This window comes from Dermacentor variabilis, chromosome 2, assembly GCF_050947875.1.
Source record: "Dermacentor variabilis isolate Ectoservices chromosome 2, ASM5094787v1, whole genome shotgun sequence".
In the NCBI taxonomy this organism is placed as follows: Eukaryota; Metazoa; Arthropoda; class Arachnida; order Ixodida; family Ixodidae; genus Dermacentor; species Dermacentor variabilis.
Window position 1 is genome coordinate 256,551,425 of NC_134569.1, and position 26,071 is coordinate 256,577,495.

At 46.7% G+C, this 26,071-nt stretch overlaps 1 protein-coding gene across 14 annotated transcripts in view; it reads right to left on the reverse strand.

Annotated features, from left to right (window-relative positions):
* The window catches only part of faf (ubiquitin carboxyl-terminal hydrolase-like faf), an 819,194-nt gene that overhangs the window by 232,839 nt on the left and 560,284 nt on the right, over positions 1–26,071 (reverse strand). For all 14 annotated transcript variants that reach the window (XM_075682882.1, XM_075682878.1, XM_075682872.1 and 11 more), the window contains 2 exons: positions 21,459–21,636; positions 21,304–21,405 (listed from right to left, as the gene is read on the reverse strand). In XM_075682882.1, the coding sequence (XP_075538997.1) occupies positions 21,304–21,405; positions 21,459–21,636 (280 nt within the window). The remainder of the gene's footprint in view (positions 1–21,303; positions 21,406–21,458; positions 21,637–26,071) is intronic.

The following is a 26,071-nucleotide window of genomic DNA, read 5'->3' on the forward strand; positions in this document are numbered from 1 at the left end:
TCTGCTTTTTCTTTATGAATTACATAAAATATTGAGTGCAGTAGTTCCTGCAGAAAGAAAGATGGGGTGCTTACAAAAAACTCTCATTTTCCCCATTCCAGGGAAAATGAGGGAAAGTACTCAGGAAGCACGTTTGATTTACTTCTTAATGAGAGAGTCAACAGAGTGGGTGCCAAATGAAGGAAAGTGCAGCCGAAATTAAATAAGGTGGTGATGAAATGAGGAAATTTGCAGGTGCAAACTGGAATAAGCTAGTGTAAGACAGGGGTAGTTGGAGTTCCCTGGAGACAACCGGAGATGCCCAGAGACTGTTAGAGGGCTGGATGATGCCACACTCCAGCATGTCGTCAACATGCTGGACGAGGATCCAGCGTTCAGCGGCCGACACACGATACGAACACTGGCGCAATGGTGTTTGTTGACTGGTGTCGATGCGGTGAACGACTGCGGACGCTCAGCCCAAGGATGGTTGGTAAATGTCAAATGAGGAACGAAAACGTTGGAGGAGCTTGACGATTTCTGTGTGCTGCGCAGGTGTGAGTTCCGTGTCGACAGCACGAGTGAAGACGTCTACAGGGGCATCGGTCGCGGCGGGAGGAGTGATGGCACAAATCGGAAGAAATGCCGTATCACCAAACATGGTGGCCGGGAGAACGCAATTGAAAGGTTCAGAGGCACCCAGGCACTCGCCGCGGAGTAGGGATGATGGGCAGGCAGACGGATTGCACATGTAAAGGGCAGCAGAACCTTCGCAAAAAGTGACGACAGCAAACGGAAGCAGAAAGTTCCGGCAGTGCGCAGAAGTGGCCGACGGCGTAAAAAGAACAGATGAGTTCGCAGCAGAGTTACATAATACAGGAACCAGAGTGGAGGAGAAAGGTGCGATATTAATGTCAGAGGCGGCAACAACTTTAGGAGAATAATGGTGTCAGGGTCAAAGCACGGTACTGAAAACGTAAGTTATAACGTGACAACGTGATCTTTTTGGGTGAAGGCAACTGGTCAATAAACCCACACATGCTACCTGAAGGCATCAATGTTGTCGGATTCGAGACCCTCGTTATGTAATAAACGAGAAAAGAGGGGGTTAACCGAAGGTCCCGATTTTTATTAGTCATATCATAAGCCAACAAACACTGACGCGAAATGCTAAGATAGTGGGTTCGGTTCCCATCTGCGGCTAGTTGTTTTTTCATCCACTCTAATTTCCATTAATTTATCGTTTCTTTATTCTCATTTATTAAGCACAAATAATTTCCCCTATGTTGTCCTTGGTGTCAGTGTTTGTTGGCTTATGATTTGTGGTCTACAGTGATAAATGGCTCTGTCTGCCTTCGAGCGAAAGTGTCTGACTTTGGAGCAGAAAGTTCTACTGATAAAAGAAGTGGAAAAAGGTGGCTGGCAGAAAACTGACATTGCGAAGGAATTCGGCATACCACCGTCTACTTTATCAACTGTATTGAAAAACAAGGTAGCTAGGCAGGATGGCTTTGAAGAGTGTTTCTCGGCAAAGAGAAAGAGGAATCGCAATTCAAAATACCCCAAAGTGGAAGGTGTACTTCTACAGTGGTTGAAGAACGGCAGGAGTGCAAATCTCCCCATACATGGACCTGCATCATCATCATCATCAGCCTGGTTACGACCACTGCAGGGCAAAGGCCTCTCCCATACTTCTCCAACTACCCCGGTCATGTACTATTTGTGGCCATGTTGTCCCTGCAAACTTCTTAATTTCATCCGCCCACCTAACTTTCTGCCACCCCCTGGTACACTTCCCTTCCCTTGGTATTGAGTCCGTAACCCGTAAGACCATCGGTTATCTTCCCTCCTCATTACATGTCCTGCCCATGCCCATTTCTTTTTCTTGATTTCAGCTAAGATGTCTTTAATGTGCATTTGTTCCCTCACCCAATCTGCTCTTTTCTTATCCCTCAATGTTACACCTATCATTCTTCTTTCCATAGCTCGTTGCGTCGTCCTCAATTTAAGCTCAACCCTTTTCGTAAGCCTCCAGGTTTCTGCCCCTTACGTGAGTACTGGTAAGACACAGCTGTTATACACTTTTCTCTTGAGGGATAATGGCAACCTGCTGTTCATGATCTGAGAATACCTGCCAAACGCACCCCAGCCCATTCTTATTCTTCTGATTATTTCACTCTCATGATCCGGATCAGCAGTCACTACCTGTCCTAAATAGATGTATTCCCTTACCACTTCCAGTGCCTTGCTACCTATCGTAAACTGCTGTTCCCTTCCGAGACTGTTAAACATTACTTTAGTTTTCTGCAGATTGATTTTTAGTCCCACCCTTCTGCTTTGCCTCTCCAGGTCAGTGAGCATGCATTGCAGTTGGTCCCCTGAGTTACTAAGCAAGGCAATATCATCAGCGAAGTGCAAGTTACTAAGGTATTCTCCATTTACTCTTATCCCCAATTCTTCCCAATCCAAGTCTCTGAATACCTCCTGTAAACACGCTGTGAATAGCATTGGAGAGATTGTATCTTCCTGCCTGACACCTTTCTTTATTGGGATTTTGTTGCTTTCTTTATGGAGTACTACAGTGGCTGTGGAGCCGCTATAGATATCTTTCAGTATTTTTACATACGGCTCGTCTAACCCTGATTCCGCAATGCCTCCATGACTGCTGATGTTTTGACTGAATCAAACGCTTTCTCGTAATCAATGAAAGCTATATATAATGGTTGGTTATATTCCGCACATTTCTCTATCACCTGATTGATAGTGTGAATATGATCTATTGTTGATTAGCCTTTACGGAATCCTGCCTGGTCCTTTGGTTGACGGAAGTCTAAGGTGTTGCTGATTCTATTTGCAATTACCTTAGTAAATACTTTGTAGGCAACAAACAGTAAGCTGATCGGTCTATAATTTTTCAAGTCTTTGGCGTCCCCTTTCTTATGGATTAGGATTATGTCACCGTTCTTCCAAGATTCCGGTACGCTCGAGGTCATGAGGCATTGTGTATAGACCGTTTCATCGGGCGAGGAGGATAGGGCGCGCGGAGAGCCTTTCCTCCTCTCTGGCTTGGGCTATCCGGCGGGGCGCTGCTTGAAAGTATTGATGTCGCGTGCTGCGGAACAATTTCTAGATGTTTTAGATGGTACTTTGTGAAATCTACGCCATGTCCGTTCATATAAGGTCATCAGGGAAGCCTTTCGGTGCATCGGTAACTACAGCAGGCGGAAATATCTCTTGGGGGCGCAAAAATGTGACGTGTTTTATCAGCCGCGGTGTACGCACATCAGTCGCGGTGTGCATGTGTTGTGAACTATTTTGCTTATATCGGTTTTAATTCAACAAAGAAAACAGGTGTCCCTGTATTAGCAGCATGAAATGGTAACTCTCCTCACTATCTGATCGCTTGGCATAGGGAGTAAAACATAAATCATAAGAGCGCATGCTCGTGCACGGCCAACCTAAGGCAACCACGAAACATCTAAGCAGCAGGCGCTATCAAATATTTGTGATGCACTGGCATCGTTCTCGTGCATTTCAAGTCTAGTAGGCTTCAAATTACCATATGTCTACGTTAGCCTTCCTGCATGAGGCCAATGGCGCTGCTCAACACAGCGATCACTGTGGTTTGTGAACCAGCACGATACATATGTAAGGTTTGCGCTTCGGCAGTGCCTTTTTGGCCTGCATACAGCCATAATATATGAAAGGGATCGCATAAAAAGAAATCGATATCTATTTTTGAGGACAGAATTTCCGTAATACGTGTGAGTGCGTCGTAGAGAACAGAACGAACACAACCAAAATAAAATAATTCGGTTATCATCCTCTTTCTCAAAAAAGCAAGAGAAAATGGGCTAACACCGCAATAGGACCTCGCATAGTCACGCCGCACGAGGTTTAGAAATATATAATCGCTGATGCCGTATTCTTGGACCATATGGTATAAAGAACAAAGATATATGTAATCCAGCACCTACCACTGCTTAGGACGCTCGCGCAGTTCGTAAAGAGTCCCTTTGCTGGACAAGCTTAATTCAGACTGTAAGGTATGCTGCTATTACTTGCCAAAACTATTTTATTCAGGGGCAGAAACCTCATCCGTCGAACCAAGTAGTCACGCAATGTAACCTGCAGCGAACAGTTTGAACGCTTGTCAAAGTATAACATATCGGCTCCTATCGTAGCAGAACGGTACCACATTGTTACGATCGTCGCGCATGTTTCATGGCTCCTAAACCGCAGCTTAGAAATAGAGGATAATACTGCAATAAGGTCACATTAATGACTGGAGCATTCAGAAATACACAATTGATTTCCGAGGCTGATTGCAGACTCAAATATGCGCGCACACATCGTGCTGCGTGTTCCGTCCACCTCAACGCCAGCAGAAATTCCGGCCATGACGCCTTAAACCACTTCAGCACGTCTCACAGAACCGTTTACCACGTAGAAGACGCACGTCATAATAAACAGACCGCACGACCACGAAAACAAACGCCAGAACCTAACGCCGAGCGTATAGCTGCCATGCAAAAGACCGCTTTCACCCAAGCCAGTATGGCGCTGCTCATAGGCGGCGCCACTGCGTTCACAATATGGCGGCGCCTACGAAAAAACGGTCTATACAGGGTGGCCAGTTTTTCTAGTACAATCTGCCCACCATCCTTTAACAAATCTGCTGTTACCTGATCCTCTCCAGCTGCCTTCCCCCTTTGCATAGCTCCCAAGGCTTTCCTTACTTCTTCCAGCGTTACTTGTGGGATTTCGAATTCCTCTCGACTATTCTCTCTTCCATTATCGTCGTGGGTGCTACTCGTACTGTATAAATCTCTATAGAACTCCTCAGGCACTTGAGCGATCTCATCCATATTAGTAATGATATTGCCGGCTTTGTCTCCTAACGCATACATGTGATTTTTGCCAATTCCTAGTTTCTTCTTCACTGCTTTTACGCTTCGTCCGTTCCTGACAGCATGTTCAATTCTATCCACATTATACTTCCTTATGTCAGCTGTCTTACGCTTGTTGATTAACTTCGAAAGTTCTGCCAGTTCTATTCTAGCTGTAGGGTTAGGGGCTTTCATATATTGACGTTTCTTGATCAGATCTTTCGTCTCCTGCGATAGCTTACTGGTATCCTGCCTAACGGAGTTACCGCCGACTTCTATTGCACACTCCTTAATGATGCCCACAAGATTGTCGTTCATTGCTTCAACACTAAGGTCCTCTTCCTGAGTTAAAGCCGAATACCTGTTCTGTAGCTTGATCTGGAATTCCTCTACTTTCCCTCTTACTGCTAACTCTTTGATCGGCTTCTTATGTACGAGTTTCTTCCTTTCCCTCTTCAAGTCTAGGCTAATTCGAGTTCTTACCATCCTATGGTCACTGCAGCGCACCTTACCGAGCACGCCCACATTTTGTATGATGCCAGGGTTAGCGCAGAGTATGAAGTATTTCATTTCTAGTCTCGCCATTCGAGCTCCTCCACGTCGACTTTTGGCTATGCCGCTTGCGGAAGAAGGTATTCATTATCCGCATATTATTCTGTTGCGCAAACTCTACTAATAACTCTCCCCTGCTATTCCTAGTGCCTATACCATATTCCCCCACTGCCTTGTCTCCAGCCTGCTTCTTGCCTACCTAGGCATTGAAATCGCCCATCAGTATAGTGTATTTTGTTTTCACTCTACCCATCGCCGATTCCACGTCTTCATAGAAGCTTTCGACTTCCTGGTCATCATGACTGGATGTAGGGGAGTAGACCTGTACAACCTTCATTTTGTACCTCTTATTAAGTTTCACAACAAGACATGCCACCCTCTCGTTAATGCTATAGAACTCCTGTATGTTACCAGCTAGATTCTTATTAATCAGGAATCCGACTCCTAGTTCTCGTCTCTCCGCTAAGCCCCGGTAGCACAGGACGTGCCCGCTTTTTAGCACTGTATATGCTTCTTTTGGGCTCCTAACTGCACTGAGCCCTATTATATCCCATTTACTGCCCTCTAATTCTTCCAATAGCACTGCTAGACTCGCCTCACCACATAACGTTCTAGCGTTAAACGTTGCCAGGTTCATATTCCTATGGCAACCTGTCCGGAGCCAGGGATTCTTAGCACCCTCTGCTGTGTCGCAGGTCTGACCGCCGCCGTGGTCAGTTGCTTCGCAGCTGCTGGGGACTGAGGGCCGGAGTTTTTTGATAGTTGTGTTCATATAGGAGGTTGTGGCCAAGTACTGCACCAGGGTGGCCAATCCTGCTCTGGTGAGGGAGTGCGTTACCGGTTCTGGTCACCGGGATGAGGCCACACTCCAGGCCTGTTTATGCAATTTTATCAACACGCGTTTTTTTTTTTTTGATCCGGTGGAAAATTGTGCGGCACCGGGATTCGAACCACGGACCTCTTGCATGCGAGGCGGGTGTTCTACCTCTACGCCACCACTGCACCCTGCACTATGGACCTGCGATGGACCTGCACTTACAAAAGCGGAATCTCTTGCCCTCCGAATAGGCCATAAAGATTCCAAGTGTAGCAATGGCTGGCTTGAGCGGTTCATGAAATGACACGGCATGACCTCGAAGTCGATCGTTGGTGAAAGCGCAGCTGTGAGCCGTGGCACTGTAGACGTATGGTGCCAACATCGGCTCCAAGCTCTGCTTGAAAAGCATGAAGAGAAAGACATCTACAACCTAGATGAGGCTGCATTCTTCTACAAGATGCTCCTGAATTGCATGTTCACACTCGCTGGTGGATCCTCATCTGGAGGAAAACAGAGGAAGGAGCATGTCACAGTGCTGTTTAGTGCCGATGCAACAGGCGAGGACAAGCTTCCCTTGTTAATACTGGGGAAGGTGGAGAAGCTGTGGTGCCTCCGAAACGCAGCTATTCCCAAGGAATGCATCTACAGAAGTAACAAGCGAGCATGGATAAGTGCTGATATTTTTTAAGACTATGTATGCCTTCTGGACGGATTGTTCGACTCAAAGAATTGGCATGTGCTTTTCATAACTGACAATTGTCCGAGCCACGGGAAAATTGACAACCTCAAGGCGATCGCTGTGGAATTTTTGCCTGCAAACACAACCGCAGTACTTCAAATGATGGATCAGGGCATCATTAAGACCACCTGGAAGCTGTAATGCAAGGCTCTTTTGCAGCGCATGCTCACAGTGTGTGATGCCTGCAAGAGGTAAAACACTGATTTGCTTGGTGCGATCCACTTGCAGAACTTTCATGGAAAAAACTGAAGGTCATGAAGGTCACCAACTGCTTTGCGCACACTGGCTTTTCCCACAGGGTCGTCAGCAACCCTGATGATGACCAGCATGATGATAACCGGACTTGCAATGATCTGTACAAGGCTGTTCATAAAGTTGTTGGCCAAGAGGTGGAAGGAGACTTCGAGACATTCGTGTTAGCTGACGCTGCTGCTCCCGTGGTCGCCCCAGTGATGGATGTTGACATTTTAATTGACCCCGTTGGCGGCCCCGACGAGGACGAAGAGCTGGCGGACGAAGAGCCACATGAAATGCCAACTATGGTGCAGAAGTGGGAGTACCTATGCCTGCTGTGAAATAAGGTTTAATGCATGGGTGGCGACCACGACCTCGTGCAATGCTTGGTCAAATTAGAGCAGGGGTTGCTCACGCCCGGTATAACTTGAAACAGCCAAAGTTCACTGCCTTTCTTGCACCTGAATAAAGTTTTGCTTCACTGAATACATTGTATTCTGACTTTGTCGCAGTTGTGCCACAATTAAAGCTCGACTACTTTATCTCTTCTTGAGTGGTCGCTTACATCGAATTACCACTTACAAATTTTTTTGCCATCCCGCTGACTTTGTTATAACTGTATATTATAAATACAACAAATTGAGCGGTGCCTGAAGGAGAACATGCAAAATAGAAAACAGTTAGCTTGCTGAACACGCAGAAACCAAGCAACACGACTTCAACTTAAAGCCAAGCTTCAGTCATAGTGCAAAAAAAGAATAGTATGCAGCGACAGTATCTGGAATCTCCGACTGTCCACACAACTGCACACATACTTAATCGAAACGATGGCAATCTCCCGCCAACATACGCAAGATGTCTGAAGCGATTATTGACGCGGATTTAAGCTGAAGGTTTTATGGCTCTCAGCTTAATGAACAAAGCTTCCGTGTGGAAGCCAAAACTTGAAGAATTTTTAGACAGCACTATTTTGGTCGGCGTTTTGTTTTTCTTCCTATTATGCTGAATACTACATGGCCGTGTGGTTGCCACTGAACACTAACGTCCCGGAAAATTTAGTGACTTCATTCGAAGTTAGTGTTTTGGTGCACATTAGCGCAGCTAGGTGGTTTGGCACTAGATGGAGCAATTGGCGCAGCACTTCCATCCCTAGTGTAGACAGGCAAGCCTTCGCCCCTACGACTTGGCATCCACCGCACACGTCTAGGTGTTTGCATAATCATGTTAGTTTTTCATGCATTTTTGGACGTACAAAAGCTTTTAATTATCTGCACTCCTGCGCGTCATATCACTCTGGAATGAACTTCCTACACCATTAACAAATCCAGTTTCCTTCCATGGGCATGGGCATAGCTTGTACTGCTAGGAGAATCCATGCATAATTTGTTACCATGCTAGCCTTCTCTTTTGTATGTACAGGGTTCATGCTCGTGTATATGACAAAAATTCAAGGGTTTTCACGGACTTTCAAGGCCCTGTGTGTGGATTTTCAAGGACCACATTCTCTGTTAGGAATCTAAATAGACAGATGTTCAGGGGTAGACAGAGGCTCGAAATGATGAGAATTCACTGAAAACGGGGATTGTCGCTGCAGCCAACGTTTTAACAAAGAAACTTGTCTTCAGACAAAACTATGGCTCCAGCAATACTTCATTTTTTTTTTACCGTTATTCATCACTGTTTGTCAGAGTTACACGGATGACCACTTTCAGTGTGTTAGAAGATGCAAACATTTATTTGCTAAAGCAGCTCAACCGAGCAACAAACAATCCCTCAGTCCTTAGGTGGCTTCATTTTGCTTCTCCTGAATTTTTACGTCAATGTCTAAGATCTCCTGCTGCTTGCTCTTGGCAGTCTTCCTTAGGCTGTTTCACTTCATTATGCAAGTCGGGTCATTGGTTGCCTCCGCTTTTTCTGCATACGAATCCGCTGAAGCTGTCAATTCAGCAACAGCAGCTTCTAGTTTCTTTTTCTTCTTTCTGAGAGTTTCAATCTCTTCATCAATGCAGCGTTTCTTCCTCTGTTTCACACCTTCACGCTCCTGCTTGTTCTGTGTTTCCAAAAAGGCGCGGTATTGGTTCCTCGCAGAAGCCACAGATGATCTCAATTCCTTTGTGATGGGCACCTTGAAAATGCCACCTGCTATGCGTACAGCATCACAGATAATGCGCTGTGAAATGTGACACACTTCTTTCATGTTGTCTACTGAAACCTGGCAATTCATGCTGCATCCTCTCTCTACACTTGCTTGGCCATGACTAAGTACAAGCAGCAGTTTCCCAGCCCTCCAAAGCTCGGCATATGCTGAGCCAACCTTTAAAAGTTCAGAGAAAAAGTTGTAAAGTGTATGCGGGCTTCTTTTAAATAGCTGCAACTAATGTTTGTGCTCTTGCAGCAGCTCAATTAACTGTGAAAGCACAGTATCCCTTGAATGCTCATGGATTCTCTCTGCTGAAATGAGTGCATCCAGAACTTTCTTTAAGCCTTCCAGACACTCGTCCAGCTTCGATGACATCTGCCTGGGGTCTAGTGAAGAGACGCCTCTCACAATGGGATATCGCAGGGGGCTCTTCTCCAGGATCTTTACTGTGACACTTAGAAGAAACGCCTTGCACTGCATGCGAAATGCAAATGCGGCTTTCACACTTACTGTGTGGCTTTTAAGAAGCTTCTTGGCTGTGTGACCAACATCTATCTTCTCGAGTGGCACATGGTTGTTTAAATCTTCAAAGTAAATCTTCAGGAGGCCAGTGATTTCCACTGATGAACAGAGAACGGAAGACTTGAAAAGCTTTGTTAGCACTTTTCTGACAATATTCTCAAGATCCTTTGCCAAAAAGAACATAACTGGCTTATCTGTCTGAAAGTGTGTAAAAAATGGCTGGAAGGCCATCGCAATAGGAAGTGCAAACTTGAGGTTCGCTACCACTAGTGGGTCACAGTGAAAGTCACAAACATTTTGAAAAGAAGCACACTTGGGAAGGTTCACTTCCTTGCTTCTTACCACTTCCACATACTCTTTGATGTCAGGCTAGAGAAGCAGAACCCGCTCTTTCACCGGGACGTTCTCAATCCACCGATGTGCACAGAACTTGAGAGGAAACAGAGTTGGTCCAGTGACAGCTACAAAGTCTACTCTCCGGTTAGGTGCATAAAAAAAGCAGCCTGCTCATACTTGAGAGCAAAATGACCAAGCTCCATCTGCTTGCTGCAAGACCTGCCTTGTAGGCATTATGTACAGTGTGCAAGCTACAGCTGCCAAAGTCTAAGCACCTCACCGGATTGTTCTTCTGTAGGTGCTCCTGCAGGGCTTTGAATGCCTTGGGATTCACATTGGGTCAGTCCATTGATACTTGCACTATTTTATGTAATGGAAGTGGTCCGAAGGCACAAAGTAGTTTTTCTTGCAGATCTTCAGCCCTGGCATGGCCCATAAACACAGATGTGAAGTAGCATACGGTGACCGACTGTGATGCATCTCAGTACCTTAGATGAACATCCGTTTGCTTTTGCTGGCAATTCTCATTCAGAGACTTGTCGAACAAGACAACATAGTAGTCGCTTTTCTCTATCTCCCGCCACAGAGAGGAAAAAAAGAATGGCCTTAAACCATGGCACACTATATACGAGCACTTCTGCTCTCCGCATGTGAAAGATTGTGCCACCTCACTGTCTGGAAACATCCTCTGAAACAATTCATTCACCTGTGATGACGAATGATATGAATAGTGCAATGTTATAACCTTCAATGTCCACAAAAATTTCTGCGTCAATCACAAGTTCATGCTTCTTGCATGCATCCATCAAGTTTGACGACTGCGATGGCCCCGGCTGTGATTCATTTGCTTGACATCCAGAGATCGTCAGGACGCTCCTTATCATGCAGCTACTCCCTGTGGCTTGCATGTGCTCTCAATGCTTTGCACTTCTTAGCTGGCTTTTTAGTGCCAATTCCCGCTTATGGCAGTGACGCCAAAACACTTACAGGTAACTTTGCATTTTATCTTGTGCGGATTTGACATGTATGGTGCAAGCCACTCTCGGTAGTTGTTGTTGTTCAGCCACGACCACTGAAATTTGCATTTTCCGGGCATTGTTGGCACGCACGTTTAATGGCGCACACTATGCTGCAGGTGCACAAAATGTCATGAAACAGTAAAACCTGGTTAAACCATACCCACTTAAACAGTAGTTTTGTTTTAAAAGTAATAAAGTCAAATCCCCAACTCAGCAGCCATTGAACATAATGTGTTTCGTATCCGCATAAACTGTACCAGCTAACTGCGTACGCATCAGTTAAAACATAGCGTTTCAACTTTTCGTCGCGCAAACACGGCAGTACGTCGTCTCCATAGGGCGGCCCGGCAGAACAACAAGCCTCAGAGATCGGAACAACGGCCTCCAAGCGCCCTGTTCATCTGCGCGTGAAGCCACATCAACATCAGCATCATTTCGACACTGTGCCAGAGAGCGTTATGGCGTCGTGCAAGCGAGGACTCGCGTCATTCCCAAGCTCGGATAAAAAAGACGCCGGGTGCTCAGCATAGAAGAAAAATTAATCATCGCCCATGCTATCGAACGTGACATGAATAAGTCGGCGGTGGCATGCGACAAGTATCTGCTGTTGACTACGGCGTATGGCATTGGGAATGCGAAGAAGTTGCTCGGCAGCGCTGCTGCGACCGCGAAGACATGTCGGCTACGAGGTTCGACTTTTCGCCATCGTTGCCTCTGTTGTTGCCGAAGTGTTGCCTAGAGACAGTGATAAGGACGACATGGAAAGTGACAGCGTGGGCGATTCAGGCCCGACAGTGGCAGAAGCTACGCGTTACGTCAGCGTAATGAATGCAATCGTCACAACGAGAACAAGGGCGCGATAACGTAACTCTTATTTCAAACGAAAAGTATTTCAAACTCTGGCACCCAGCAATGAAAATGCACCCCCGGCACTTCTGCAGCACTACTGCATGCGTGCACGGAGAATATGTAACGTCAACGAGGAATCTGCCACGCGAGTGTTTGCCGAGAAGAGGGGGCTGGCTGAAAAGCTGGCACGCAGCTTCAGTAAGTTCGAGGCCGCTGTCGTCATGCTAGGCCGCCGCGGCATCAAACGAAAATAACACTTTTGTCGCGCGAAGTGAATAAATACCACATGTTTTTTTCCCCTTTCATCGCACTCTCTCCGACTTCCGTTTTCGACAGGTAAGTGGGCGATCTCATGCTATTTCGGTTAAACAGTACTACCATTTAGTAAGTAGTTTTTCCGAGCTCCGGCCAACTACGGTTTAACGAGGTTTCACTGTACCGCTGTAAACGCACACCCAAGCGCTACATGTGCACTAAATATTGCGATACAACCGCACATACACAGATGAGCGCTACACACACACAAAATGTCACGATGGAACCACACGCGCATGCATAAGTGTTACATGTGCACAAAACGTGACGATACAATCACACCCACAAGTGCTAAACACACACAAAATGTGCCGATTCGATTTCGCCAGAGGAGGCACTGACTGTGCAAACCGCACACACAGTGGCCGCCATTTCTCGACTCAATTGGAAAGTAGCACAGCAAATGGGCGAGAGAAAATGGTGGGCAAGCCAGTGTCATCCTGGCCAGACGTTCGCGAGCGTCCGCTAGGCACGCGCTTACTTGACTTTGTACGAAACTTACACCATATTTTTAACAAAATTGCAGTGGGAATTCAGGAGGGTTGAAATTTTCTCAAATACAATCACTGGAAGTTAATAAAAACGCAAACTGGGAAATTCAAGGATTTTCAAGGATCTGCTAAAATTCCAGGACTTTCAAGGCCTTGAATATGATCTTTTAAAATTCAAGGGTTTTCAAGGGTTTCAAGGACCCGCATGAACCCTGTATGTACTTCTTATATTTTTTGTATGCATCCGCTTATATTTCTATTCTATATTGTCTGTATTTAATTTTGTTAATTCTGATTAATTTTGTTATGTCTTGTAATCAGCCTGTCTACCAAGTTGACATTTCCAACTTCCCTGAGTGCCTTTGCAAAATTCACTGTGTGACGCAGAACTATGTGTTATGTCAAGACGGGCTGAAATCATATCGCCCAATGCTGTAACTCTCTAGTAAGCATATGAAAAAAAAAAAAAAAATGTGAAAAAACGGCTTTGTTCAATTTGAATACTAAGCAGTATTGTTGATGTTCTTCAAAAGAAGAATAGAAAGGAGGGGCTAGTAAATTGCACAGCAAATAAAATGTCCTCGAAAAAAATTGCAAATCGAGCCGTACATTCTCAAATACGAATAAAAAGGAGATGCATACAGAAGCAAATATTTTCGAATACGAGCTACTTCTATCAACTGATAGCAAGCTCAATGGTATGAGGCCCGAACTTTGTCACAATTGAGATTCTCTCTCAACAGCTTGTAAGTTAACCTCAACTGTCCTGACATACTCCTAGCCCACGCACGACGTCTCAGTGTTGTGTTTCACTGCTTTAAAGAGTTTATTTTGGTTTGGATGAGAGACACCTGAATCTCAGCATCTGCCAGCACTTTGTGTTTCGAGCTCAAGCTCCTTCAAAACGATGGCTGCACGCTTCCTTTCCCGTTCATTGCTCAGTGCGTAGGTCCTTTCTGTTCTTGTCCTCCTTCCGCCACTTGTTTGCCCCCACGGACCATTTGAAGCATCTTCTTGGTCAGTTGCACAGTCCATGTCTGATTTTTCGAACTCCCTAGGGGCCGCGAAAGTGTTCGAAAAATCGGGCAGTTGGAAAAAATAAATGCATGTCATTTACTACCCTTAATGGCTCAAACAGCTCCAGGCACATTCAAAAACGCTCTGAAGGCCTGTCGGTATACGTATTAGGCCTATCGGTGCTCGTACTGTGACAGGAAATGCCAGGTGCACACGTGTATAATTAAGGAATACACACTGTGTCCTGTGGCAATAACCCTTTCCCACGCTTGTTATGCTTCACTGCAATACTTTGGCGTATGCTTTACCACGCAAGTTTACTGTACAAAGGCAAAGCTGACTTTCAGGAACCAGCATTATGCAACGCACTATGCTTTCCAAGCTTCTAAGCCAATCGCGAGGACAACAAAGGCGGAGTCCGAGCCATTGCTTACCGCAGCAAACTTTTTCAATAGTAAACATGGCACCCATCGGCAAGAAGCTTCATGGCGAACATAAAAGCACCTAGGCCTAGCGTTGCCGCAGTGGTGGCTATGGCTGCCAGCAGATCTGTGTGCAAGAGTGCCGGTTCGAGGCGGCGAGGTAATCAAAATGGCAGCATGGTGGCTTTGATTAATGCTGTTTTGGACATGCGGTCATGGCAAAACATCTGGAAAATCGGACGAAGAAGAGTTCTTGCGTCCGAAATTTCAGATGTTCTGATACATTGACTCTTATGGGGTACATGGTGGTGCCACAAAGCCGTCCAAATTATCGGCAATCCAGAAAGTCGGTCGCTGACTGTACAATGGCCACTCCTCCAGCCGACAACAGGGCGTCAAGGACAATTCATTACGATTCCTGTCTATTACTCGAGCCAGCATTACCCCGACTTTTGACCCTTTCAATACAATTGCAGCTGTAATTTTCCCTGATAGAGGAACAAATTCCCTAAGCTTTCCCCGAGTTCTTCCAAACTACTCAACATCCCTGAGAATTCCCAGTTTTTCCGGTTGGTAGACACCCTTTGTAATTATGAAACGCCTAGTGTTTGCCCCCTGTTCAATGCTATTCATTTTCATCTTGTAACCCCTCATACTCAATGCCCTTTGGGCCAGTAAGGTTCAATAAATAATAAATAAATAAATAAATTACAGCCGTAGAAACTAGCCCAGTCTTCAGTCTTGGTCTATTTCACACAGCATGGCGACGGCAGCTGTGTAAGGGCGTCATTGACAACGAGTGTTAATACACCGTGTTGGCGTTTGCCGTCGGTGCAGAGCATGCAGAGTCTTTTACCAGATGCAGCAAGAGCCGAGAAGCGCGAGAAAGAAAAATATACCTCAGAAAAAAAAGTCAACTTCTTAGAAGATGGCACAATGACGACTACAAATTTAACAGGGAGAGGCGGGCTAGTTGGTGGTCGATATTGGAATGCATCAAGTAACCGCGCAAACAACAAAGGACAAAGAAGGAAACACACAGGACAGCTGCATCTGTCCTGTGTGTTTCCTTCTTTGTCCTTTGTTGTTTGCGCGGTTACATGATGCATTCCAATGACGGCTACAAATCCACGTGGTAACCTGCAGTGCCAAAGCTCCATAGCCGTCACACCTGTGGAGGCGAAGAGACACCATTTAAATGCAACACGAACCTTTTGTGAATAAACAGCTTCTTTATGTTATAACTAGATCCAACAAGAAAGCAGCATTGGAAATGTACATGCCACAGCCTGGACCGTGCACAGCCAGGCTTTCCACCATTCTGTCTGGTGAGGGAGCGATGAAAACAGAACTGATGGCTGCGCCAGCTTCAGTCATATGTGGGTAGCTGTTCTTACTTCCGAAAACACATTTGTTCGGATTTGGTTCCACATGGTATCGCGGCAACACAAAATGATGGAACATAAACAACCAAGGTAGCTGGCGGCTGTGCCTGCTTCTGGCCGTCAGATACCATTACATTCGCGCCGCCGCCACTCAAATGCGCCACCAGTCCAAACTCGTCCTGCGCCCGCTGCCTATACAGCTGTGTTCTTTAGTGAAGCATATCAACTCTTTCTGTACTGCGCCCATTGGGCATTGTTAGCCCGCTAACGATGCTTTGAAATGCTGCTTTCGAGACCTTCTGCGCCGCTTGCGCACACACTGTGCTATTGGACATGAAGGAGGAGAACTATATTTTTGTTTTCTAAGCAGTTTGCTTTTTTTCCACCAGGCGGTGATTTTTTGTACGTGCTTTGAACTGTCGCAATTGTCGAAGCGAAAATGGCCGCTTCGGAAGCAGTGCGCGTGGTTTGAAAGATCCACTGCATCTGCGGCTGATTTTATCGATGGTTCTAGCAGCAGTGAGTCTGAGGATGCTACTTTTTCATTGGACTTTGACTCTGAGAACGATGATGACGCAGGCCAGTCTGGAAGATTGGCAGCCACAGCCCAGCACGCCAAACTGTAGTGCTTGCACTTAAATTGTTGTAGTAGAATACATGTTCAATGAAAAATGTTGATTTTTACAGAGATAGTGCCTATTGGGGACGGCAATACATTTTGTAAAGCTCATAATTTTTTTTACATATTTTTCATAGTAGATACAAGCGTGTCTTTACAAGCTTTGTTCGATTTTATCTCACAATCTTGATCTGGCAATTTGTATATTTTTCATCACATACCTCTTGTTAATACAGCAAAACCTCGTTAAACCGTACCTGCTTAAACAGTAGTTTCGTTTTAAAAGTAGTAAAGTCATATCCCCGACTCAGTGGCCATTGAACATAATTTGTTTTGTATCCCCATAAACCGTACCAGCTTATTGCATACACATCGCTTAAAACGTAGCGTTTGAACTTTTCGTTGCGCAAACACTACGGTGCGTTGTCTCCATCGGGCGGCCAGGCAGAACAACAAGCCTCAGAGATCGGAATGGCCTCCAAGCGCACTGCGCGTTTGCACGTGAAGCTACATAAACATCAACATCATTTCGACACCGTGCCAGAGAATGTTATGGTGTCGTGCAAGCGAGGACTCGCGTCATGCCGAAGCTCGGATGAAAAAGACACCGGGTGCTCAGCATAGAAGAAAAATTAAACATTGTCCGTGCTATCGAACGTGACACGAAGAAGTCGGCGCCGGCACGCGACAGGGATCTGCTGTTGACTACGGTGTGTGGCATTTAGAATGCGAAGAAGTTGCTTGGCAGTGCTGCTGTGACTGCGAAGACATGTCAGCTACGTGGTTTGACTTTTCGCCATTGTTGCCTCTGTTGTTGCCGAAGTGTCAGGGAAAGCGACAGCACGGGCGATTCAGGCCTGACAGTGGCATAAGCTGCGCGTTATGCAAGCCTCATAAATGCAATTGTCGCGACGAGAACAGGGGCACGATAACGTGACTCTATTTTAAACGAAAAGTATTAAAAACTCCGGCACCCTGCAATGAAAAAGGCGCCCTCGGGACTTCTGCAGCACTACTGCGTGCGTGCATGGAGAATACGTAACGCCAACGAGGAATCTGCCATACGAGTGTTTTCCGAGAAGAGGGGGCTGGCTGAAAAGCTGGCAGGCAGCTTCAGTAATTTTGAGGCCGCTGACGTCGTGCTAGGCTGCTGCGGCATGAAACGAAAATAGCACTTTTGTCGCGCGAAGTGAATTAATACTGCAAGTTTTTTTCCCCTTTCATCGCACTCTCTCTGAGTTCCGTTTTCGACAGGTAAGTGGGCGATCTCATGCTATTTCGGTTAAACAGTGCTACCGTTTAGTACGTACTTTTTCCAAGCTCCGGCAAACTTGGTTTAATGAGGTTTCACTGTAAAAGCCTTATGTGTGAAAAGTAAATTCATTCTTCCTTTTGTTTATGTATTACATGAAATATTGAGTACAGTAGTTTTTTAAGAAAATCTGGCATAACCTATGGAAAACAGCCATTTTCTCCATGTTGGGGAAAGAGTTTAGTATGAAAAGGGGCCATTATGGCAGAACATGGTACATTCCTTAATTATACATTCACGTAGAGCTGTTTATGATGTTGCTGCTGTAATTTGGGGTCTTCTTCAGTGCTATGTTTTCCCAGCTGTCAAATTTTTTTCCATGGTTCTTTGAAAAAATGTGTAACTTATTTTGATGTTTTAAGCACTTTCTCTTTTTTTAATTTCTGGAGGGAAAGTTTCAAGGAGCGTGAAAAATTAAAATCCAGACAGAGGGGCACCGGGCAGGCGTGACGACTGCTTCGCTACGAGCTGCAGTTTTCTGAGCAACATATAGGAAATAATTTTAAAAATGTTGGAGAGGGGGGCACGCGAATCCCAGCAGAGTGTGCTGCGCAAACTTCATGAAAATTGAGAAATTACAAATTTATTAAAGAAGGCGACAAAACAGAAATTGTTGATAGGAATGCCATCATAAGTGGCAACATGACATGATTCCACGGCTTCCCTGGTTTTCCCATTAGAATGCCAAAACAAATGGCAGGGGAAACACAAGGAATGCGGGAGATGAAAATTCAAGATGATGAGCAAAATGAGAACAAGGTGAAGAGTGTGGGATTGCACGCGTATCCCGATATCTCCGGAGTAGCCTCGTGGCTATCAGACGATACAGTCGCCGACTGATTTTTCGGACTCCGAAAATTCGGACATGCTCGATTATTTGGTCAGCTTCGCGGCACTGCCATTCTCCCCATAGACCATAATGTATAACAACTGCTGAAAGTTCGGACACCTTGCAACCTCTCGTCTGATTTTTCGGACGCTCGTTGAGCTAACTCGATCGAAAGCACCATCCATGCACCGACTCTGACCGGTGCATGGTTCGACTTGCTGAATGCCATATTTGTTTTTAACGGAGCCTTCTTGGTGCCCCATGAAGTGGCGGTACTGGAAATCGCCACTAATCATCATTGTTTCTGCCTGGTTCTTGATAGAGTTGCAACAGCAGTTCTGGTTAGTAAGCCATGTCAATACAATAAAGCAGCTGATTTGTTTGTTTCTTCGTGCACGAAGCTGCGAGTACGCCACAGTTTTCAACAGTTTTCACCACAGTTTTCGTCACGCCGACTGGTGTCGGCGTGACGGCGTGGTGGTGTTTGTTTTGTGTGCTGTGTTGAGGTTGCGATGATCCAACGCGGCATACGGAAACATAGCGTCAGGTGTCTAATGGCGCCGACAGTGCCCGTGCAGACTGCACTGGGGCATGCCGGCAAGCGGGTGCCGGGAGGCCTAGGATTGGTCGCCTTCCGATGTGCTCCCTACTGACGCCGAAAATGTTCTGTGCAGACCTGTGCAGCAGTTGCATTGCGATTCCGGACACCGTCTCATTTGACAGTTTCTGAGGTGCTGACAATGCTGTACTGACATGCACAGAACTCGACGATGGCAAGATGATTCGTAAGGTTTCTGCTGTACCTCCGGACGATGACGCACGATGCGCTACACTGCAGTCACATGCGGAGCGTGTAGAAGCAGTGACTGTGCTTTCAGCCGCCTATAGTGACCGTACGACCCTCACCGAGATTCAGGCTTATCTGATTGCGCGTAAACAGAACAGCGTGCAATGACGCATTCACGATTTCTTCAAGCCTACTGCCCAGCCCGAATAAGTGCATGGAAATAAAGGATTTCTTTCTTTTTTTCCTTAATCTGCTTTTTCGGACACCTGTTTATTCGGACATTTCCGCAGTCCCCGTGAGGTCCGAATAAACGGTCAGCGACTGTAATGCCATGTTCGCTCGCGGAGGGTAGTGGACAGAGGGCACGTTAGCCACTCCCGCTGCTCTTCGCACCTGGCCGTGACACCTGGCTGTGATGCCGCAGCCAGGACACCCCGTTCCCTCCTTTTCCTTTCTTGGAACCGGGAAGACTTCCTCTCTGCCGCTCGGGGAGAAGCGCTATTCCCCCGATACGTTTTTGTCTTTGGGATGAGGAACTTGTGACTGGCCACATCTCAATTCAGCCGCTGAGACCGCCGCACACCGTCCCCCTGCTGCGCTCGGCGTTCGTGGGCAACTGATCGCCCCAGGGCCCAAGCGCAGATCCACTCTGGGTGAGCTGAATTCTTATCAGCCTCTTTTGTGGTTTCCAACATTGTGTAGTTTCTTTCGCCTCAGACGTGCGGAACGCTCCGCCACTATGGTTTTGTTTTGTATTTGTGTTTGCTGTTGTTGTTCTGTTGGTACCTGTATCTTAAGGTGAATAAACACCTTAAGTCAAGACTCAGCCTGTCCCTCTGGCCTGAACTCCCCGTGGTCACAACTCACTGCGAACCACGGGTTAGAGGTCACAGCTCTGACTGTTAGGGCTGCTGCGAAAGTGCTAGTGGGCGAATGCCGCTCCGCCGGCACTGTGCAATCCAGAGAAGGGTCAGGTGCGCACGCGCGAGCTTGACTAATACCACTATAAGAGACACATAAAGAAATGGCAGTATCACAGAAAGTGGGGGTGCATATAACTTCTGCTGTGGGATGTGAAACGGCCATACAATGGTTTCAGAGAATACTTGCAGCTCTGTTGACCTCTTGTTAGCACACCTCTCTGCATGGCCAAAGTACACAGTTCCACAAGATGAGGGTAACCTACATACCAGGCCACTTTCATTAGAATTATTAAAATGACTATTGGAGCATCCAGTTTTCTCATAATGCAGCAACAAATGGAAGCTCCAATAGTGACTAATAATTTCAATAAAAGTGGCGGGATATATAGGTCACCCTCATCTTGTGGAGCTGTGTACTTTGGATAAACAAGGAGGTGTACAAATAAGAGGTTAATATACTAACAGGGCATGCCATGTAAGCATCAGCAAAGAAGCTTAGTGATGCGAACCAGTCAGAAGAAAGATGCGAATGAGATTTAGATTTCAAGCAATAAAATGAGAGATTGGTGGACTAGAGAGAGAGAGATTCAAATGAGAGAAAGGCAGGGAGGTTAACCAGAGTTAAAGCCTCCGGTTTGCTACCTTTCACTAGGGGAAGGAAAGGGCAAGTAAGGACAGAAAGAAGAGCGAGAACAAAAAGAAAGGTGTGAAAAAAAAGGGGGGGGGCGGGATGGGATCATTATAGTTGCTAGACTAGATTCTATAAGCTCTCGTGCCCCTTGCAAAACTAGATGCACGGGTGAGATTATTGCCAGATTGACAGCACGTGCCTGCAGAAAATGTAATCATCCGCTTAGGGGAGAGCGAAGTACACCAGAGGGTGAAGTGAAAAATACGATTTGAATGAAGCTGAAGGGCGACAGCACAATGAAAAGCTTTTCAAGAAGTCACGGAATGTCCCAGCACCTCTGGAGCAACGTTAGGTGGTGCTTCGCTATAAAAAGGCCAAGTTTTCTTTTTAATGTTTGGTCACAGCCGTACATGGGCCTCTAAGGGTTATGCTTGCACCAGTTCTTTCAGGTGCAACAAACACTATGCTGATCACAATCAATGCATGATGGACCAACCTGATTGGAAGCACTGCCCTCCTCTGGGGCTGGCAGTCCAGCTGAGTCCCATGCCAACCTGAGGACGGCCTGTATGGTGTCCAGGTCTGGGAGGTGGAGGGCCTGTCGGGAGACAAATGGTGAGCATCCTCCTTTGCCAACGTACTGCCTCTAACCTGGTGCCGAAGCAGGGTTGCCAGTCGCATGCCGACCGAGTGTAGGGTGCCCTCGGGCCCCATGCTAGGCACGTGCTTGAGGGCCTGGGTCAGACCCTCGGGTACCTGCTGGGCCAGGCAGTGGCCCACCACTGTCAGCAGGAGCTTGCTAAGCTTCAGCAGCAACAGCGAACCACCCCTGCAGGAAGGCATCCAAAGCAGCAGCTGAAAGGCAGCGCCCGACACAGCACTCGCAAGTTTTGCAACATAAGCATGCTGGAATTCGATTGACAAATCAAACACCTCATAGTTACTACTGTGACATGAAATACTAACACAACGTTTAGGGTAACCAAACATTACACCTTAAAGTGTACTGTGCACAGGTGTCGAATACCGTGTAAATTGTTATATGTCCTACTCTTAATTTTTGTTACTACTGTTAATCTAACAAAGATTGTGCAGGTTACAGTAAAGGGGGTTCCAGCAAGCACAGAAGCGAGCACAGAAGCGAGCACAAGTAAAAGAAATGAATGGGACAAAACTGGACTTACAATTGAAATTTATTGCGAATACATTACGCAAATCTCCGCCATGCATGCATAGAAACCAAGAACAGTCACAAAAGTTTATAGTCAGCGATCAAGACAAAAAATAAGCCAAGCCACACCCCCTCCCGACAAGGGCCCCAACACTTGGATTAGCGAGATAACCTTAAAAACTGAAGCCCCTTATCAGTGAGAGGGATTGAAGGTTCACTCGCACATATATGCGCACCAAACTTTCTGATGTGAAATGCTCCCGTTATTTCTCTTTCCAGTTTCCTGTGCTCTCTCCCCACAACAAAACCCTATCAAAAACTGGTCGGCATTTGCGTTTTTCGCAATGCAAGGGCAAGTTGCAGAAACTGGCTGACTAGTATTTGATGATGTTTCGATGTAACAAGACTTTTTGACTATTAATATGTAACTACTGACAAACTGCATTCTTCCATTTCTTAATATTTGATTTGTTATTGTTTCTATTGTCTTGTTATTGAATTAGTAAAGGCAAGGCGCAGAAGACCAGGACTCGAAATGAAACACAAACGACAGGACCGGCACCGCTCTTGTCGTTTGTGTTTCATCTCGAGTCCTGGTCTTCTGCGCCTTGCCTTTACTAATTCAAGCATGAACCAACTAGCCCAAGCAAGAGTTTTACTTAATTTTTTGAGCTATTGAGAACATGTTAATGCCTCCTCTTATGCAATGCCTTTGGGCTTTCAGGGTGGAAACAAATGTAATATATGATATGAAATCGACTTTGCAATTTCTTTGATTTCTTTGGGATCAGGCTGTACTCCGGAAGCGTCAACGAGATTGCCCAGAAGAGTAATTTGTCGGCGGCCAAAACGACATTTGGACGAGTTAAGTTGCAGCTTCGCCTATCGAAATGCATCAAGTATAGTTGTGAGACGCTCAAGGTGAGTGTTGAACGTTGGCGAGAAGACGATGATGTCGTCGAGGTAGCAGAGGCATGTGGACCATTTGAAACCTTGGAGCAAGGAGTCCATCATACACTCAAAGGTGGCAGGGGCGTTGCATAATCCAAATGGCATTACTTTAAATTTGTATAGGCTATCAGGTGTGCTCAGCATGCTCACTGACCTGGAGAGGCAAAGCCGAAGGGTGGGTCTAAAAATTGATCTACAGAAAACTAAAGTAATGCTTAACAGGCTCGGAAGAGAACAGCAGTTTACGATAGGTAGTGAGGCACTGGAAGTGGTAAGGGAATACATCTACTTAGGACAGGTAGACTGCGGATCCGGATCATGAGACTGAAATAATCAGAAGAATAAGAATGGGCTGGGGTGCGTTTGGCAGGCATTCTCAGATCATGAACAGCAGGTTGCCATTATCCCTCAAGAGAAAAGTTTATAACCAGCTGTGTCTTACCAGTACTCACGTACGGGGCAGAAACCTGGAGACTTACGAAAAGGGTTCTACTTGAATTGAGGACGACGCAACGAGCTATGGAAAGAAGAATGGTAGGTGTAACGTTAAGGGATAAGAAAAGAGCAGATTGGGTGAGGGAACAAACGCAAGTTAATGATATCTTAGTTGAAATCAAGAAAAAGAAATGGGCATGGGCAGGACAAGTAATGAAGAGGGAAGATAAGTGATGGTCATTAAGAGTTACGGAATGAATTCCAAGGGAAGGGAAGCGCAGCAGAGGGCGGCAGAAAGTTAGGTGGGCAGATGAGATTAAGGTTAAGATGAGACTATGATGATGATGATGATCAGGTGTGATGAACGTGGTTTTTTATCTGTCCATATCGTCAACAGCAATCTGCCAATATCCCAAACGAAGATCAATAGACGAGAAACAGCTGGCACCGTGCAGGCAGTCAAGGCCGTTATCTATACGTGGGAGCGGGTAGATGTCCTTCTTTTGTAATGCTGTTCAGATGACGGTAGTCTACACAGAAGCGCCACGTGCCGACCTTCTTCTTAACCAACACCACAGGTGACACCCAAGGACTCGATGAAGGGTCAATGATGTTTTTAAGGAGCATTTTGTTCACTTCATCTTGAATTACACAGCGTTCCGAAGCAGAAACTCGATACGGTCGTCGGTGAACAGGCGCAGCATCGCCAGTAAGAATCCGATGCTTGACTGCGAGCGTCTGGCCTAAAGGGTGATCGTCAAAGTCGAAAATATCGCGGTAGGACGATAATACTTCGCAAAGGTCTTCAGCCTGCATAGAGGACAGGTCTGTCGCAACCATATTCTTTATGTTGGGATCAATGCCCGAGGCTGGCGCGAGGGGCATGCTAAGCTCGCGAGAACCATCGGTCGATAACGCTGCCACGTATTGGTCGCCGAGACAATCAAGGGTGGCAAGGTAAATACTTGTGGTAGAATTCGCTTTGCCAATCCAAAGTTACAGACAAGCATGCGAGTGTGGTTTGCAGTAATAGTAAGTATACTGTGAGGCACGGTGACGTCATACTGTATTGGGATGTCGGGCAGAGGAGTGACGAGGTACTCGCCATCAGGAACTGGTGGGAAAGACAACAGTTCAATGTAGGCTATGGAATTTGGCGGCAGGCAAAGAAAGCCGGTGGAGCGTAAGCGGCAGTGGGGTGCGTCAGAAGGTTCTGCTAGCATGGGCAACTCAAGGCGAAGGGTACTGGAAGAGCAATCAATAAGAGCAGAATGGGCATAGAGAAAATTGAGGCCGAGAATGAGGTCGTGGGGGCAATGAGCAATTACAGTGAAGAGGACAGGAGTGTGGCGGCCGGCGATGCTGACACGTGCCGTACACATGCCGATGATAGGCACAGTACCGCCATCCGCAACGCGGACGACGCGTGCTGACGCTGGGGTGAGGAGCTTGTTCAGTCGTCGTCAGAAGGCAGCACTGATAACAGAAAGATGTGCTCTTGTATCGATGAGTGCCATGACAGGATAGCCATCAACGTCAACGTCAAGAAGGTTTCGGTTAGTAGGTAACGTGAGCAGAGGATTTGAGGGCAGGGTCGACAACGCAGCTTCACCTCCAGAAGCTGCAGTGCCTAGTTTTCCGGCTGGCTCCAGGAGGCGATAGGCGGCGAAGAGAAGCGGCGTGGTTGGGGCGAACGAGACTGGTGGTGTCGCGGTGAGGGCGAGCGGCTGTAGCGAAGGTTCGGAGCAGGGGCATCAGCGGTAGTGGGTTCATGGCGGGTGGCATAGGGCACAGAAGGTCCAAAGGTGCGGGAATAAGTGGTGGCGTAAGTCCGAGGAGGTGGTGGCCATCGGTTTCGGCAGCGACGGGCGACGTGGCCGATGCGACAGCAGTGGAAGCAGATCAGCCCGTCATCAGGGGTACGCCATTCGGACGGGTTGCGGTGAGATGTGGCAGAAAAGGGCTGCCGGGGACGAGGAGGGCCGCTAAATAACTGGGGAACGCTAGGTCGAGACGTGGAACACACGGTGTTCAGACCCATGTTTTCAAATTCCTGTCTGACGACGGCCTGAATCATCGCAATGGTGGTTGCTGGCGGATCGGAAAGCGTCGTGGTGAAGGCTGGCGAACAGGCGGCCTCGAGTTCGCGGCGAACAATACGGGTGACGTCGTCACAGGTGGTGGTCTGACGTGGTCGACCCTCACATGTCGACGTAGCAGCAGTGTTGGGTAGCCGTGCAATGTGGTGTGAGCTACAGCGGCTCTAGCCTGTTCAAGGCGATGGCATTCCTTTATAATGGCGTCGATAGTCGAGACATTGCCAAAAACAAGCAAATTGAAAACGTCGTCGGCGATGCCTTTTAGCATGTGCCACTTTATCTGCGGCGGACATATTGTCATCAGCTTTACGGCACAAAGCCAAGACGTCGAGGATGTAGGAAACGCATGGCTCTGTAGATGACTGAACACGAGACGCAAGAGCCTTTCTCGCGGCAGCCTTGCGCCCAATGGGGTCGCCGAGCAGTTCCCGTAGCTTTTCTTTGAAACTGTCCCAACTGGTTACTTCGTCATCAAGTGTTTGGTGCCACACGCGTGGGGTGCCGCCGAGATAAAAGATGACATTGGCGAGCATAATTGTTGGGTCCCAGTGTAGTATAGTGTCACCCCCTGCCAGACCTCCGTGTCATCATACATTTATGTTTAGTAG